The sequence below is a fragment of the Girardinichthys multiradiatus genome, chromosome 22 (genome assembly GCF_021462225.1).
Source record: "Girardinichthys multiradiatus isolate DD_20200921_A chromosome 22, DD_fGirMul_XY1, whole genome shotgun sequence".
Classification (NCBI taxonomy): Eukaryota; Metazoa; Chordata; class Actinopteri; order Cyprinodontiformes; family Goodeidae; genus Girardinichthys; species Girardinichthys multiradiatus.
Window position 1 is genome coordinate 9,413,726 of NC_061814.1, and position 19,124 is coordinate 9,432,849.

Sequence of the window (19,124 nt, forward strand, 5' to 3'; positions counted from 1 at the left end):
ACTGGAGTGGAGATGCAACTGTGAAACCATCTACAAGAAGGGACAGAGCAGACTGTACTTCTTGAGGAAGCTTAGGTCCTTCGGTGTTTGCAGCAAGATGCTGCATATCTTCTATAAGTCTGTTGTGGAGAGTGTGATCTCTTCTGCCATCATCTGCTGGGGAAGCAGCATCAGAGGCTTCTTCAGATCTGCTGTAAGAGAGACCGCTACAGAAGATCCTTCATGCCCACAACCATCAGCATCTACAACAGCTCTTTAAAGAAACCAACATAAAATGAGCTACAGCAACAATTAATTTCCCCTTGGGATGAATAAAGTATTTTTGAATTGAATTGAAATAAATCAGATATAGTAACAGTTGCAATAGTGGTTCCACTAGAAAAATATCCTTTTATATCTTACCTTTACACAGGTACCAAACGTTTGCATTTAGACTTTATAACTGGAGCTATACTTGGTTTATTTAAGTTGTGTAATTTTACGCGAAAACTGGCAAAAAACCCTTAGGGCTTAACATGATAACCATTGTCCATGAGAACAGCTTCACATCTAACTAATCTTATTGGTCTGAAGGCAAGATGCTTCTCACTACTGGGTTGTTTGGGATTGTTGACCAATAACCAACCAAAAACCATGTGCGTTAATTGGCTGTTGTCGTACTAAGAGGTCGTAAAAAAAATTTGTATTAAAATAAAATACATTTTAAAAATAGCGAAAGCATGCGAAATTAGACCACCACACATTATAAATCATGTTTTCTTTTGAATTAAATACAATTCTAGAGTTCAAATATTTACTTTTATTAAAAACCTCGGGCTCCCCCATACCACCAGGGGCGCTGGCGTACCACTGTTTGAGAATGACTCAATCCATATCTTTTTCCTTGAACCTTTCTTTATTGCTTCCTTCCTGTTTGTTCCCTCATTTTGTTGTTCCTTTCTTCCTATTTTTATTCCTATGTTTGTGTCATGAGATGCTACTTTATTTTTCAAATTTGAGCACTGAAGAAATATCAAGCGTTGACATTGATTCTAAACGTTTGTATTTAAACTATAAAAACTGGCCAAATATGAATGAGGAAAGTGGAAAAGTATGGAATTATGAAAGAGAGAAATGTGTGGGAACCCAAGTTATGGTAGATGGCATTAAAAATAACTGACATTGTGGCGTTGCCAAAATCTGAAACAGGTAAGTAAAACATAACTCACCTTAGGAAATGTCAGAAAGAATAATCTTAATACAAATGTATTTAGGGCTGCACGGTGGCGCAGTTTGTAGTACTGTTGCCTTGCAGCAAAAAGGTCCTGGGGTCTTTCTGCATGGAGTTTGCATGTTCTCCCCATGCATTTGTGGGTTCTCACCGGGTACTCTGGCTTACTCCCACAGTCCAAAGACATGCCTGTTAGGTGAATTGGTCTCTCTAAATTGCCCTTAGGTGTATGAATGAGTGTGTGCATGGTTGTTTGTGTGTTGCCCTGCGATGGACTGGTGACCTGTCCAGGCTGTACCCTGCCTCCTGTCCATAGACTGCTGGAGATAGGCACCAGCTTCCTCGCGACCCACTATGGAAGAAGCGGTAAATGACTGACTGACAAATTTATTTATTTACCATCCAGTAAATTGAAGCCAAAATGGTGATTAAATCTAAGATGCTGAGAGTGCTGGCAATCTGTCAGCAATCTGCAGTCTGTGTTATCAAAACAAATATTTTCATTTCTAAAAATATGACCAGACTGCCTGGTGTGTTCATAGACTAAGCCTGTGTAAGTGTTGTTTTCATGCAGGGATATTGGATTATACACTTGCAGTTAAATAGTAATCATCCTTCAAGGGTGATGATGACTGCATCCAGGTAGCCTACTTAATCTTTGGTTTGCTGTGGCACTAATTACCCCTCATATGCTCTATACACAGAAACAAGACACAAAGCGATGATTTCCAGAAAGGGAAAGGAAAAAAGATGAAACCAGAGGTTTAAACTGTACGAAATGTCAGGCATCAGATCAGTGAGGAACTTACTTGAATCTTCCCTGGCAGTGCTGACACTGATCCCCGACCCAGCCGTGGTCACACACGCAGCTCCCGTTGACACACCTCCCTGAAAAACAGCTTTTATCACAGGACCTGAGCGCAGATGAAGCCCCGCCGTGGAGCACCAGATGAAGCAGCATCAGTATTCCCAGGTATGTTTTCCACATCCCAAATGATGACCCGGTCCAAGCGGACAGAGGTTTCCACGCAGCAGTATCCATGATGATGGGAGCGCGCTGTGTTTCAGACAGACTGCCGCTCTCCGTGAGCTGATCTGCGGGCATTAGCGGTGAGGTGAGTCGGCTCAGGTAGCCTACCTGTAACCTCGGCGAGGATGGTGTCTGGAAACAATGATAACCTGCAAGCTGTCAGAACATGCTGAGCGGGGTGGAATTAAAAGGGTGGACAAAACAATGAGAAGAAACTTTGATGGAAGCAGTAGGAAAACTCTATAGATGCTTCTCCACCTGGAACAATCCGTACCGAGCAGCAAACAAACATGAAAGAAAATCCCTTTTCTGCATTCCAAGTCTTCCAGACAACTTCAGCTGTGATGAGGGATCCGATGTCAGGAAGTAAACACACAACCAAGGCAGAATGATGTCCTATTTGCGTTGGAAATTAACATCCGAGAGATGTAAGCATGTTCATATCCTCCTGCGTATCTCCTTATCTGGTTACAAAGACCTCTGCTGTCCAAGGATGCGACAGCCACGGTTCCTACAGCACGCCCGGAGAGGCGCCTCTCTCCGCTATGTCATAGCTCCACAGCTGGCTCCTGACGGGGAAAAGTCCTGCACAAAGCCCCGAGCATGAGCAGTACGAGCACGACACGTGGTTAAAGGGGCAGGCTCCTTTAAAGAAGGCTGGGACAAAGCTGGTGACATCCGTCTGCAGCAGCGTTAGTGGCCAGTTTTCACACCAAAGAACGCAGAGATGTTAAAAAGTCGTCACAATAAGGGTGTATGTCCAATGAACCCAGTTAATGATTCTTAAAGATGCTTTAGTTCCCTGACACTAGTTTCACAGTCAAGTAAATAAAAATATTTGACAGAGGTTTTATGTATGCAAAATTAAGGAATATAAAATGCACAGTTAGAAACATGGCTTGGTTAAAAAAAAACAATAAGTTAATTAATTAATTCATAAATGAACAATGTTGGAAAAACTAGATAACATTTTCATTTAAAAAAAAAATCTTAAATGTTTGTAATATACAAAATTAAAACGTGAAAAATGCACAAACTTTGACGAATAGTGTAGTTGAAAAAAATAATAAATGTAACACATTTTTTAAAAATGCAAAGGTCGAGAAAATGATTAGACATTTGATGTGAGTTTCATAACTCATTTAAATGAGTTAATGGGTAAAAGATTTGTATAAAATTGTATTGCATGTTTTGTAAAAAAAAATATTAAATAAATAAATTAATGTTTGAATCTATAAAAAGTGCAAATTGAAGCAAGTTGTAATATAATATTAAGAAGTATTATGTTTTTTAGGTGAAAAAAAGCTATGATCTTATATCATGATTAATGATTTATGATGATACTATAATACATTTTATTAAAATGAGCACATCATACAAATTAATTGGCAGGTTTGTCAAAGAACTAAGATCTATACATCTGTCCACTCATAAACCATGATATTGTTTTTTTATACCATGACACCTCCTTGTACTGATTAACAATATTACTTGTCAATGCCAGTTTGCTGGCGAATCAGGCACGGTAACTCCATGGTCATTGAACCAGCTTTTGGTACCTTTGGCAGTGTGAGCAGGTACCAAGTCCTGCTGGAAAATTAAATCAGCATCTCCATAAAGCTTGTCAGCAGAAGGAAATTTGAAGTACTCTAAAATGTCCTGGTAGATGGCTGTGATGACTGTAGACTTCAGAAAACACAATGGACTAACACCAGTATGCTTTGGCACCCTAAATCATCACTGACTGTGGAAATTTTACACTGGACTTTTTTTTTTTAGGCCTGTAAAGACCTGTAGAGTTCTGCTTAAGATAAAAAAATCAATACATTTAAAACCAAATTAACACAGTTCCACCTCCAATAAATTAAAATGAATCCACCTGCCTTGTATGTTGGAACATATTCACTTAAAGCATTGCTAAAATGACACACTTTGTCTTTTGAGAGTCCCTTTGCCATCTACCTTTGAAATGCAACAGTTTATGTGTCAGCAATGCAACATAGCAGCAGAGTAAAAGCTCCACGGCAGTTCCAACAGTGGCCTTAGCCTCCTTCTGCTTCAGATTTCTTCCAATCTGATTGTTATCAAAATCCTTTTGTGTAAGTCAGGCAAAGGAAATTTAAGCTTTTACTTAAGATACTTGCTCAGTGACATATAAAGAAGAGTAATCCCTATGAGTCATAGCTAATAAAAGTGGGAAGAATGATCATTTCTAAAGCAGCAACTGCCCTGCACTAAGTACAGGTCCTTCTCAAAATATTAGCATATTGTGATAAAGTTCATCATTTTCCATAATGTAATGATGAAAATGTAACATTCATATATTTTAGATTCATTGCACACTAACTGAAATATTTCAGGTCTTTTGTTGTCTTAATACGGATGATTTTGGCATACAGCTCATGAAAACCCAAAATTCCTATCTCACAAAATTAGCATATTTCATCCGACCAAAAAAAGAAAAGTGTTTTTAATACAAAAAACGTCAACCTTCAAATAATCATGTACAGTTATGCACTCAATACTTGGTCGGGAATCCTTTGGCAGAAATGACTGCTTCAATGCGGCGTGGCATGGAGGCAATCAGCCTGTGGCACTGCTGAGGTCTTATGGAGGCCCAGGATGCTTCGATAGCGGCCTTTAGCTCATCCAGAGTGTTGGGTCTTGAGTCTCTCAACGTTCTCTTCACAATATCCCACAGATTCTCTATGGGGTTCAGGTCAGGAGAGTTGGCAGGCCAATTGAGCACAGTGATACCATGGTCAGTAAACCATTTACCAGTGGTTTTGGCACTGTGAGCAGGTGCCAGGTCGTGCTGAAAAATGAAATCTTCATCTCCATAAAGCTTTTCAGCAGATGGAAGCATGAAGTGCTCCAAAATCTCCTGATAGCTAGCTGCATTGACCCTGCCCTTGATAAAACACAGTGGACCAACACCAGCAGCTGACACGGCACCCCAGACCATGACTGACTGTGGGTACTTGACACTGGACTTCTGGCATTTTGGCATTTCCTTCTCCCCAGTCTTCCTCCAGACTCTGGCACCTTGATTTCCGAATGACATGCAGAATTTGCTTTCATCCGAAAAAAGTACTTTGGACCACTAAGCAACAGTCCAGTGCTGCTTCTCTGTAGCCCAGGTCAGGCGCTTCTGCCGCTGTTTCTTGTTCAAAAGTGGCTTGACCTGGGGAATGTGGCACCTGTAGCCCATTTCCTGCACACGCCTGTGCACGGTGGCTCTGGATGTTTCTACTCCAGACTCAGTCCACTTCTTCCGCAGGTCCCCCAAGGTCTGGAATCGGCCCTTCTCCACAATCTTCCTCAGGGTCCGGTCACCTCTTCTCGTTGTGCAGCGTTTTCTGCCACACTTTTTCCTTCCCACAGACTTCCCACTGAGGTGCCTTGATACAGCACTCTGGGAACAGCCTATTCGTTCAGAAATTTCTTTCTGTGTCTTACCCTCTTGCTTGAGGGTGTCAATAGTGGCCTTCTGGACAGCAGTCAGGTCGGCAGTCTTACCCATGATTGGGGTTTTGAGTGATGAACCAGGCTGGGAGTTTTAAAGGCCTCAGGAATCTTTTGCAGGTGTTTAGAGTTAACTCGTTGATTCAGATGATTAGGTTCATAGCTCGTTTAGAGACCCTTTTAATGATATGCTAATTTTGTGAGATAGGAATTTTGGGTTTTCATGAGCTGTATGCCAAAATCATCCATATTAAGACAATAAAAGACCTGAAATATTTCAGTTAATGTGCAATAAATCTAAGATATATGAATTTTAAATTTTCATCATTACATTATGGAAAATAATGAACTTTATCACAATATGCTAATATTTTGAGAAGGACCTGTATAAAGACAGCATAACATCCATATTCTAGAATTGTGCCGCTCAAGGTGGCAGCAGGTTGGAGTAGCTCTGTTACTTTTGATTCTGATTTATTCTTTTTTGGGAATTAGTCCTCTTGTGGTGGATACAGTTGATTTTTTTTGGACAACTGTCCACTCCGGTGTCGAATGCTGTGCAGCTTGGAGGATTTTTCTTAATACTCAATATTTTTGGACATTTGTTATGATGCATTGCCATGGCAACGGGGTTGTTTCTTACAACCGGGAGCAGCTGATTAATATCTCAAAAGCTCGAATAATACTTCAACTACAACCCCAAATCCCTGATGAGTTGAAAAGGAGACGCCGTGGATGCAGAGCAGGAGCTAAGAGAAGAGAGAGAAGGAGGAAGTTCAAACCATCTCTTCCGTCGATTATGATGGGCAATGTGAGATCATTGGGAAACACGTTGGATGAACTCCAACCCCTACAAAGGACCCAGCCAGAGTACAGGGCATGCAGTATTATGTGTTTTACTGAGACATGGCTGCAGGATCATATCCCCGACTCCAGCGTCTCTCTGCTGGGCTTTTTAACCATACGAGCAGACAGAGATTTAAAGAGGAGCGGCAAATGTAATGGAGGTGGACTGGCAGTACTTGTGAACAACAGATGGTGTAATCCAGAACATGTAACTGTGAAGTGTCATCTCTGCAGTCCAGATATTGAACTGTTGGCAGTAAGTTTTCGTCCATATTATTTACCCAGAGAGTTCACCAGTGTTATTTTGGCAACAGTTTACGTTCCACCTTCCGCTGTTGCCGACACTGCATGTGATGCCATTAGCTCAGTTGTTGCTAAGCTACAGACACAAAACCCCAATGCTTTTGTGGCAATTTCTGGTGATTTTAACAATGCTTCACTCTCTGCTACACTTCCAACATTTCAACAGTTTGTCAGCTGCTCTACCAGAGAAAACAAAACATTGGATTTGTTTTATGCAAATGTCAAGGACTCATACATCTCTACAGCAAGACCTCCGCTAGGCAAATCAAATCAGATCACAATCTTGTTTTTCTCTGTTCGAAATATAAGCCCCTTGTTCAGAGGCAACCTGTAATAAAGAGGACTGTGAGAAAATGGTCACAGGAAGCTGAAGAAGCTCTGCAAGGTTGCTTTGAGGCTACAGACTGGGACACACTGTGCCAGCCACATGGAGAGGACATAAATGCCATGACTGAGTGTGTAACCGCCTATATAAACTTCTACAAGCTTCGCATCCTCCTCTCCTGCTCACAGCCAAACAGACATCCCACCCTCCATTGACCCACAGCTGTCCAGTAACACCTCACATTTTTTATCTTCCACCTCAGCCCTAGACCCTTCTGCTTCTACATGTTTGCCTTTAACCATATCAGAAGATGTTGATGCTTCCTTTGCTTCCCCCTTCCACCTGTGTGTCTCAAGAAGTCAAGTGAAGATGCAACTGGAGAGACTGAATCGGAATAAGGCTGCAGGTCCAGATCATGTCAGCCCTAGAGTCCTGAAGGCCTGTGCAGAGCAGCTCTGTGGGATTCTGCAGCACCTCTTCAACCTTAGCCTGGCCCAGAAGAAGGTTTCGGTGTTGTGGAAGACCTCCTGTCTTGTTCCGGTACCACAAAAACTCACCCATCAGTCCTCAATGACTATAGACCTGTTGCCCTGACATCTGACATCATGAAGGTCCTAGAGAGACTCCTGTTGGCCCACCTGAGTAAGCAAACAGTAAACCATCAGGACCCCCTTCAGTTTGCTTATCGCTGTGGAGTTGGAGTTGAAGATGCCATCATACACCTACTTCAACAAACCCGTCATCTGGACAAAGCCAGCAGCACTGTGAGGATCATGTTCTTTGATTTCTCCAGTGCATTTAATACAATCCAACCTGATTTGCTTTGTCAGAAACTCCAGAAGACTCAGGTGGAGGCCTCAACAATCTCCTGAATTAAAGACTACCTGACAAACAGACCACAGTTTGTGAGACAGGTAGTCAGCAGCACAGGAGCACCACAGGGGACTGTACTCTCACCATTCCTTTTCACTCTGTACACCTCAGACGTCCAGTACAAGACAGACTCCTGTCATCTGCAGAAATACTCGGATGATTCTGCAGTCGTGGGGTGGATCAGAGATGGACAAGAAGCTGAGGACAGGAAGGTGGTGGACCGCTTTGTGGCATGGTGTGGAAACAATCATCTCATCTTGAACGTGACTAAAACAAAGGAGATGATTGTAGATTTTAAGAGAAACAGGAATAAGTCAAAAACTATTTATATCATGGGAGAAGAAGTGGAGGTGGTGGAGGAGTATAAATACCTCAGTGTTCACCTGGACAACAGACTAGAGTGGAGATGCAACTGTGAAGCCATCTACAAGAAGGGACAGAGCAGAATGTACTTCTTGAGGAAGCTTAGGTCCTTTGGTGTTTGCAGCAAGATGCTGCATATCTTCTATAAGTCTGTTTTGGAGAGTGTGATCTCTTATGCCATCATCTGCTGGGGAAGCAGCTTCAGAGCCAGGGACTTAAAAAAGCTCAACAATCTGATAAAGAAGTCTGGCTCTGTTCTGGGGACTCCTCTGGAACCACTGGAGATCATTGTGGAAAGACGGATTCTTCATAAAATGAAGAACATTATGGAGAACCCTGAGCATCCTCTTCATAAGACTGTCCTACAACAACAGAGTGTCTTCAGTCAGAGGCTTCTTCAGATCTGCTGTAAGACGGAGCGCTACAGGAGATCCTTCCTGCCCACAGCCACCATTTTCTAATTTCCCCTCGGGGATCAATAAAGTATCTTTGAATTGAATTGAATTTAATCAGCATCTACAACGGCTCTTTGAGGAAACCTTCATAATGAGCTACAACAACATTTAATTTCCCTTTGGGATTAATAAAGTATTTTTGAATTTGAATTGAATATCATACCAAATGCATCACATTAAAGTCAGCTTCATATATATTCTGATTCTCTGAGGAAAAATGTGATTCAATCACAAACCATTTTTTTTATTCACATAACATTTCTGGCACAAAGCTTGGGTATATTAACGTTGATTAATAAACAGATATGGCAGACATAATAAAACCAGACAGGGCAAGGCATAATTCCACAAACTGTCTGCCTGATTTATAACATTATCTCTGAAGGTTTTAAGGACATAAACACTCTTTAGAGCCAAGCACAGGTTTTTGGAAAACAGAGCCAAGATTTGCATCTGTGCTCACCGAGGGCTCACACAAACAGCCAGCAAGCCGGGAGACAATAATCTGCAACCTGAGAGATAGACTCTTCTGGAGCAGGATATTACTCTGCTGCAGAGTGTTTCAAAAAATATTTAAAAGGTTTTCGCTGTTGGTTGCTGAAGTTGTGAACAAAGCAGCTTTCTCACAAGGTGAGCACGAGGACAGGCTGTTCCATCAATCCACATCACTCCTCAGCAGCAGAAAACTTCAAGCAATAAAAAGACGCTTATTGATGTATCCATTGATCTGTTATTTTGCTAAGTACAGGTTAAGACTCCGGTGTGTTCACTTGCATAACATGAAAGCAATTATTTGCAAATTGACCGAAAGCATTGTTAGCAACTTTAATCTCTGCTGCAAGCAGGGGGAATTAAAGCTCAGTTTAAAGAATGACTTCAAATTTGATTAACTAACAATTGTGAGAGGCATTTTCTATTGTACTGATGTAAATTTTACATGATTATTCAGTAATAATTAGATTTTATATTTTTCCATGCAATAGTACCATTACAACCACAAATGTCAATGTATTTATTTGGATGTTATGTGAAAGACCAACCCAAAGTAGTTCATAACTATGAATTGAAAGGAGAATGATGCATTGTTTTAATTTTTTTTATGAATAAAAATTTGAAATGCGTGGCGCACGTGACTTCAGACCCTCTACTATGATACCCCTAAATGAAAAAATCAGGGCAAACGAATCCCCCTTCAATCACCTAATAAGATTGATGTAATGTCAGTATAAATCCAGATGTTTTGTGAAGGCCTTACAGGTTTGTTAAAGAACATGAGTAAACAAACAGCATCATGAAGACTTCACATAGCGGTCAGGTCAGGAATGAAGCTATCTTAAGGCTGTGGAGAAGTTTAAACCTGGGTTAGGTTATAAAACGACATACCAGGCTTTGAACATCTCATGTAGGGCAGTTAAATCCATCATCTGATATTGAAATGAGTACGACACAACTGAAAACCTGCCAAGACATGGCCGTCCACCTTACCTGACTGGCTGGGCATGGAATTGATTTAACACAGAAGCAGCCAAGAGGCGTATAACTTTGGAGGAGCTGCAGAGATCCTCAGCTCAGATAGGATAACCTATTTGACAGCTCATCTGTCAGTCATGTAGCTCACAAATTTTGCTTTTATGGAACAATGGCAAGAAGAAAGCCAATAGTAAAATAAAGCCAAAAAACATCCCATTTGCAGTTTGCCACAAGCCATATGATGGACATAGGAAACCTGTTGGAAAAGGTGCTCTGGTTAGATGAGACCAATCTTGTACTTCTTCTCTTACATCCACATTCACAGCTTAAGGGTGACAGAAAACAAACATCAGCCTGAACACGTCATTATAAAGGTGACAAAGAGTTGTGGCAGACACTCATAAAAGGTCAACAACGCGAAGGACTGATGGACAATATACTGGGACGATAATCAGACTGAACCAGTAGCTTCTCCCATGATGCTGGAAGGCTTGTAAGCAGGGACAGGGAAGCTAGTCAGAATTGATGGAAAGATGGATGAAGCTAAATACAGGGCAATCCTAGAAGAGAACCTCTTAACTTGAGACTGGGGTGGAGGTTCACGCTCCAACTGGATAACAACACAAACATAAAGCCAGAATAGTTAAGATCAAAGCATGTCCATGTTTTAGAATGGACCTAATCCACTTAAAAATCTATGGCAAGACTTGAGAATAGTGCCCCTTTTTCTCTGGCTCTTTTTAGGTTTCATGGCTCTACTCCACTCGGTCTCTCTCTACTCTACATTGAACCTGTTGTGTTTCCACTGACCCACTAACAGCTGGCGCTATGCCGCTATTAATGTTACTGTGACATTGTCACATTAAAGTAATCTGTGTAAAACTAAAATAAATAAAACAATATAAAATAGAAACAGAAATAAACTAAATACAAATCATGTTTATTATCATTTAGGAATATATGTTTTTTCATGTCTGAAACAATCCACTGGGAAAATGATCTGTTCCCTCCTCCTGCAGACCGTAGTTCGCTTGTGGACCGACAATACATTTCCGAACCAAACATTCTGTTTCATGGTGGTGTTATTTTGTGTTTTGAAGGAAATGTTTGTGCGTCTGAACAGCTGATTTTATGTGTGATCAGCTGGTTTAAGATGTTATTAAATACCTTCTTATTTCTCCTGGTCCCATGGCCAATCAGTGAACAGCAGTCTGTTTACGTCACATGTAGTCCCTATTCACCCCCAGTCATTCCTGCTCAAGCAGGGACCAAAAAAGCAGGTCCCGGTATGGAACAAATAGTAATGGAAATGCTCACAAACTGGGTCGAGTGGAGCGGAGCTGGGCCAAATCGAGCCGGTGGAAAAAGGGGCATTAATGTTTGCAACATCCAATTATGACTTAAGGAGGCAGCGGTTGGTTGGCTTAGGATGGGGATTTCACGTTTTTGTCTGTAAACAAAAGAAAAAAAAAAGACATCATGTAAGCTTTTCTTCTACTTCACAATAACTGACTACTTTCTGTTGTTCTATGGCATAAAATCCGAATGAACTACTGTACATGTAATTTTAGGCCATAGATGAACAAAATATGAAAGACTTCAAGAATACTTTTGCGAGACACTGTTGTTCATTTCTTTCTGCTTTTCCCTTGTATTTACCTTACCCAATCAGAAATACCTGCTTGATTTTAGTTGTGATTCCTAATTATTGGGATACAGAAGGTGTTTTGGGCATGCAGTCATTTCTCCAGGAGGCAGATGCTTTATTTCAGGCCATATATTTTTCTTTTCTCCACCGGGATTTGCAGCTCTGCCTCCTTCTCTTCACATTACACCTTGCTGCCACCGCTGCTGCTGCTGCTGACGCACACTTCTTTTTTCACCCTATAATTTACAGTACTTTTTCCAACACCAGGACCATCTGCCTTGCCACCAAATTAGGGAAAGCATTTATCAGATGTCTTGTGACGCAAATGCTGATCCAGGTTCTAGGATAAATGGCAGATGTTAATATAGTAGGACTTTGTGATGAAATTCTGTCTTGCTTACCAAGCAGGTACATTCATGCTGGTTTATGTTCCTGACTGGAACAGGACAAAAGGTACATTTCTTTTTAAACATTTCATTGCCAGAAATGCCCTATAAACATGAGCCAGCACCCTCCCGCTTTAAAGCTCTGACAGACAACAGTCGGTATTAAACCTCACTGTTAGCCTGCGGGAAATTGCTTTGGCTTGTTTTTATTCCTGCTGCTCGAGTTGAATCCTATTATAGATCGTTTTTAACCTCCCCTCAAGGGCTAGCTATTGATTGGCTTACACAAAGAACCAGCCTTAAGAAAAATGAAAAGAGGGACAAATAAAATAACATTGATTTTTGTCATTTTGTTTATAATCAAACAGTGAAGCTACCAGAGGTGTGCATGCAGAGATAAGCTGGACACAAAGTCCAGGACTTTAAAGGTTTTTAGTTTGTTATGCACATCCTCTCTGCTCTCACATTAGTGTCTCTAGCTTTCAGCTGTTTGATATTTATCAAAGCTAGTTTAATTAAAGCAGAGTATGCTGAAAGTGCTCATTGTTTCCGCTTTGACAATATAGGTAAAAAGTCACCCTAAAGCACACGCAGGGGTGAACAAAGTGAATAAAGAGAAAAAAGAGGGAGGAATGTGTTTGGTGACCCCTACTGTTTAACAGCTGCTAATGCAGGTGTTCCAAACAATATCAGTCCCAAAGTTTTTTTGCCCTTTAACTTTGAACCTGAGCCGTAGAATAAGATCCAGGGACGGATGTTTTCAGAGCGTTTAGCGTCACGTGTTGACCTTTAACAGTGCATGAGTATTCAGGGATGATTTAAAATTCTTGTGTTTCAGCTTTTACAAAAAACTTTTTTTTTAGTAAGAATACATATGGAATGAAAGATCAAAATGTAGACAAGAAAGAAATTATATTAATCCTGTAAATTTAGTAGAAACACCAGTGCAATAGAGAAAGGCACAAAGAAGAAGTAAAGTACCTGAAAGCAGATGTATTAATTTTATTAACAATTTAAGATTTTTAAAATTTATTTTACCAGGAAGTCCCCTAGAGATAAAATCTCTTTTTCGATTGAGACCAGGGCCAGAGGCACACTGGTGTACAATAGAAGTTCTGGTGTCATAGCTGTTACTATAGTAGGACTTAACGATGAAATTCTGTCTCCTTTGTCATCGATAGTGATGGCAAGAAGGTCCGCAATTTCCTGTCCCATCACAAACGTCTTCTTCAGACGGATCATGAGGCCAAAGCCAGGTTTGGAGTTGCTGCTGTGTGAGGGTGGTAACTACTGCTTCATCAGCAAATAGTGCATCTCCAATGAGGCCTTCACAAACTTTGGTCATGTAGAGGTCTGCCACCTGATCTAATATAGAGGTAGATGCAATTTAATGCAATACTAAAAGCATAGGAAAGAAGATCCCAACCAGAAAAGGTACTAGTACACAACCTTGCTTCACTCTGCTTATGTCAAAGCTCTCTGAGCTGCAAGACTGTGCTGTGCCTTTGCACTTTCTAATTTGCTTTAGAGTAGATAACAAAAAACAAGGTTGGCAAGTTATGGAATATTGGAGGTGTTTTCTCTCATTTTCTGAAAAACAATAAATGTGATGGTTCGGATGTAGTTGAAATAAGCAATTTTTGTTTTTCTGTCATGAAGTCATGTTATGTGGATTGCTATAACAGTAATATTCTTTATGTTAATAATATATATGTATGAAAATGATAGGTGGTGTAGATGTATGAATCTATGCTACATACTGTAGATCTACAAATACTATGGGCCCTTCATTTATTATTGTCATAATGGTGGGTTTAACCGACTCTGGAACTGGCACAAATATGGAGACAACTGTCAGTTTAACAGTTTATTTGTAATGTAAACAAAATGAGACTGAGCCCAGACTGGATCTACTGAAGGGATCTGGACTGGCACTAAGGAGGAGAGGAGAGAGGTTATTGTTGCTTGGTGTAGGAAGTTCGTACTTGTCTGGGCCTTTTGAGTTCTTTCATACGCGACATTACTTCGTATGAAAAAAGGGTCTTGAACCTGCTCTTTAAGTTTGTGACTTTTGCTTGAGTTGAAAGAATAAAACACAAAGATACAGACTCAAAACAAAGATAGTGACGGTCAAAAGATTGTTACTACTGAGGTGCTAGACTTCAGTCCAAAAAAAAAGTCTTCTTCTCCTTCTACTAAATGTCCACAGACAATTAGAAGGCACCATGCAATGAGCTTCAACAAATAAGATCACAGATGCCCATCTTCTTCCAACAGTAGAGTAACAACTATAACTCAGTTACAAATTCAAAAAAAAATAATAATAACATAGTATTAAGCTTCAATTATGCATATGGCTCCTACACTTGGGTTGAGTCTCGTAGAAGGGTGCAGAGAAGGATTGAGGTCTGCTTACTGTTGGAGGTGGATGATGGCTTGTTGGAAGAGGCAAGTCTTCCCCACAGAGGCTGAGTTCAGGAGGAGGAGATGCATGGGATTTAGAGTGCTGCAATTCTCTCTGTGTGATCCTGGGGCAGCTGTGCTTCAGCTGAGCCCGCGGTGTAGAAGGGTGGACGGGCAGGTGAGCAATGGTAAGGTGTTCCCATGAGGTGATCTCAGAGCTGCAAGTTTGGAGAAATGCAGAAAACTGCAGAACATGGTCAGGTTATGTTACTTCCCTGTGTTCCCTCTCATCTCTGTTAATAAGCCTTCCTCCTCCATTTGCTCTGCATTTTCCCTTCCACCAGCTGGTCCACATTTCACCTGATTAGATCTTCTTGTTCATTGGTCATTTCTCCACCCTGCCTCCTTATTTGTACTCTCTGGTTTTTATTGGTCGCTCTGCACACTGGCAGAGACAACGAGTTGACGCCTCCCTCCAGGTTCAAGCTCATTAAGAAAGCCTTGGTGATTGGGCTCAATGGAGAACACCTGGAGAGAGAAAACGGCACAAACACAAAACCTGCACACAGCCACTGTGATATGATATTTTTGTCTTGAATCTCTGTTCAATAAACATTCAATAAATTATTTAAAATAAAAGTATTCATATGATTTAAATCTTTTTGCATTTTGTCATGTTGTAAACATAAACTTCTATGAATTTCACTGGTATTGTATGTAATAGGAAAGCACAAGGTGACATAACTGTCACATTGAGCTGAGGTTTCTTAGAACCAATATGCGAGCAGAGTGTGGGAGCCGCATGGTGAATTGAAGTTATTTAATAAGAACCGAATGGATGACTTACACAGACACATAAGGCACGAAACATGGGCAGAGTTACAGGCTTGGAACAGGCAGGCACACAGGGACATGGATTCTGTGACGAGCAATAAAAACCAGAGTACAAATATGGAGGCAGGGTGGAGAAATGACCAATGACCAAGAAGATCTAATCAGGTGAAATGTGGACCAGCTGGTGGAAGGGAAAATGCAGAGCAACTGGAGGAGGAAGGCTTATTAACAGAGATGAGAGGGAACACAGGGAAGTAACATAAATATCTAAACACAAGAACCATGAACTTAATCTAATAGGAATAAGGGTTAACACAGGAGAATCATGACAATTATTTGGAAGTAGAAGGGAAATGATACATAGTTTACAAACACAAATCCAAAAAGTGTAGTTCTTTTGTATACACCCTCCTTTTTACGATACCCTTATATTAAAGTATTTGCAACCAACTGCCATTAGAAGTCACCTAATTAGAGAACAGAATCTATGTCTGTGCTATTTAATTTTAGTATAATCTCAGCTGTTCGGTGAAGATCTCATTGGTTTGTTAAAGAACATTAATGAACAAAAAACATAAGAGCAAGGAACACAGCAAATAAGTCAGGGGTCAAGTTGTGAAGAAGTTTAGAAAAAGGTGAAGCTAGAACAATATCTCAAGCTTTAAACATCTCACAGAGCACTTCTCAATCCATCATCTGAAAATGGAAGAACCACATACATGCTAAGACATGGCTGTCCACCTAAACTGACAGCTCAGATGGGAGAATCTTCCAACTGTGCATGTATCAGTTATACACCCCTCATATCTGGCTTTAAGAATTAGTGGCAAGAGGAAAGCCATAACTGGTCCTGTTTGAAGTTTGCCAACAGTTACAGTGGGGAGAACAAGTACTTGTGGGACATCATGATCATTGATGCCCCACAAGGTGAGATCTTGCATGGAGCCCCAGACCGACGGATTTTCTTGGAATTGCATCAACAGTTGTTGCCTTCTCACTAAGCTGCTTGGCTATTTTCCTGTAGCCCATCCCAGCCTTGTGCAGGTCTACTATTTTATCCCTGATGTCCTCACACAGCTCTCTGGTCTTGGCCATTGTGGAGAGGTTGGAGTTTGTTTCATTGAGGGTGTGGACAGGTGTCTTTTATGCAGATAAATAGTTCAAACAGGTGCAGTTAATACAGGTAATGAGTGGAGAACAGGAGGGCTTCTTAAAGAATAACTAACAGGCCTGTGAGAGCTGGGATTCTTACTGGAATCAAATATTTATGTCAGGCAATAAAATGCTAATTAATTACTTACAAATCATCCAACGTGATTTTCTGGATTTTTGTTTTAGATTCCGTCACTCACAGTTAAGGAGTACCTATGATAATAATTAAAGACTTCTACATGCTTTTCAAGTGGGAAAACCTGCAAAATCTGCAGTGTATCAAATACTTGTTTTCCCCACTGTCACAGGGAAGGTGGAAGAAGGTGCTCTGTGCACATTAGCCCTATTAACTTTTGGGCCTACATAAAAAAAAAGGCTATCTGAAAAACTGAATACAAATGCAATTACACTTTTCAGATTTGTATTAGAAAAACATCTTGAAAACCATATAAAATTTTTCTTCCACTGCACTGTTATGTGCTACTTTGAGTAGGACTCACAAAAAATCCCCACAGAACAACAATGATTTGGTGTTTGTAATGTGACAAAATTGGGAAAGGAGCCCTCAACAATTGTCTGGATAAATGACTCTGTCAAACAGATCACAGTTTGCGAGATTAAATGTCTGTGTTTCTTACCAGGTGGTCAGCAGCACAGGAACACCACAGGGTACAGTATTCTCACCTTTTCTTTTTACTCAGAACTCTGACTTGTACTGGAAGCCTGAGGTGCAGTCATCTGCAGGAATACTTTGAGGAATCTATAGTTTTCAAGTGTGTCAGGGATGAATAAAAGAATATAAAGAGTTGGTGGACCACTTTGTGGCATAGTGGGGCCACAACCATCTTATCTTAAATGTGAACCAAACAAAGGAGATGTCAAACATTATTTCCATCAGGGACAAGAAGTATGGTGGTGAATAAGTATTAATATCTCAGTATTCTCACCTAGAGAACAGACTCAACTGGTGATGGAACAAGACAGAGCAGACTGTTCTTCTTTAGGAAGCTTATGTCCCACCAGGTTTGCAGTAAGATTCTGCATATCTTCTGTAACTCTGCTGTGGAGAGTGTGATTTCTTCTGCCATCATCTATTGGGGAAGCAGCATCAGAGCCAGGGACTAAAAGAAGGTCAACAATCTGATAAAGAAGGCTGGCTCTGTTTGGGGTACTGCTCTGGAGTCACTAAAGATAATTGTACAAAGAAGGATTGTTTAAAGAATGGGGGACATTATAGACAACTCTGAACTTCCTCTTCAAATGACTGTAATGCAGCAACAGAGTGTCTTCAGTCAGAGGTTTTGTCGGATCCACTGTGACACAGACCGCTACTGGAGATCCTTCCTCCCAACAACCACCAACATCTATAATAATTATTTAAAGAAACTTTAAAGATTGTTGGAGTTAATGCAACATTTAATTCCGCTTCGGGATTATTAAATGAATTTTGAAATTAGTTAAACAAGTGTCAAGGCACTGTATATCCATGAATTCATTAAAAAAATAATTGTCCTAGTCTGGAACAGTGATAAGGGCTTAAAGGGTTGCAGTCTTCGCTTTCTTGATCAGAGGCACCTGTTATGTTGGACATGTAAAAGAGTAGCAAGAAAAAAAAGATAAAGCACTGTTCATGTGAGTATATTGACTCACTCAAAGCTTTAGACACTGACGATCAAATGGTGAAGACTTGGTTTGTTAACGTGATCTTTATCCAGATTTAGTCTGAGATTGAATTGGAAAGGTGTTCATTGTCAAGAAACATGGTCAGACTACATTGGATCTGTATCATGTCTTTCAAAATCACTTTTAAAAATGCTTCAAAGGACCTTAAAAGGACCAACATACAAGTATTAGGGTCACTTGGAGATAAAAAAAATTTGAGGAGGAAGTGTTTCATTTTTGTTGCTCTCCCACTTTAGATTAAAGAGGACATGAGGAGAAAATTGTCCAAACGATGTAAAACACGACACAATGATGAAAAAAAAAAGTTTATATGATAAGAAAAAGTGGAAAAAATATATAAATAAAACCTGTAAAAGCCATCCCATAGCTGTGCTAATTACAACAATAATAGGTTCCTGACAATGAAGTTATATCAGGGCACAATTTTCAAAACCACATTACCCATCAGGATGTTTTTTTCCAGTCCTGAGCCTTGGGACCCACATTTCAATAAATTTTTCTCTTTCTACAGAACCTAACTCTCCAAGCACTGGGTGTCTCTGGACATTTGTTATGGCTGTTTCCAGTTGTCCAGCACTTGTCTTTATTTAGTCTAGATAAAGACATTTACAAAATCCCCTTTTTAGATCATATGTCTTGTCAAAATTCAGTCTAAATAAAGTATTTAAAAACAGGCTT

General features: G+C 40.3%; 1 protein-coding gene across 2 annotated transcripts in view; it reads right to left on the minus strand.

Moving 5' to 3' along the window:
• Positions 1–2,846, minus strand: part of LOC124859164 (attractin-like protein 1) — a 482,005-nt gene extending 479,159 nt beyond the window's left edge. Inside the window, exon 1 of one of the 2 annotated variants that reach the window (XM_047351754.1) lies at positions 2,020–2,842. In XM_047351754.1, coding sequence (XP_047207710.1) covers positions 2,020–2,315 — 296 coding nt within the window. In that variant the 5' untranslated portion in view covers positions 2,316–2,842. Of the gene's footprint in view, positions 1–2,019 lie in introns of both variants that reach the window. The other variant, XM_047351755.1, reaches the window with a different exon arrangement.
• Between the last annotated feature and the right edge of the window lie 16,278 nt (positions 2,847–19,124).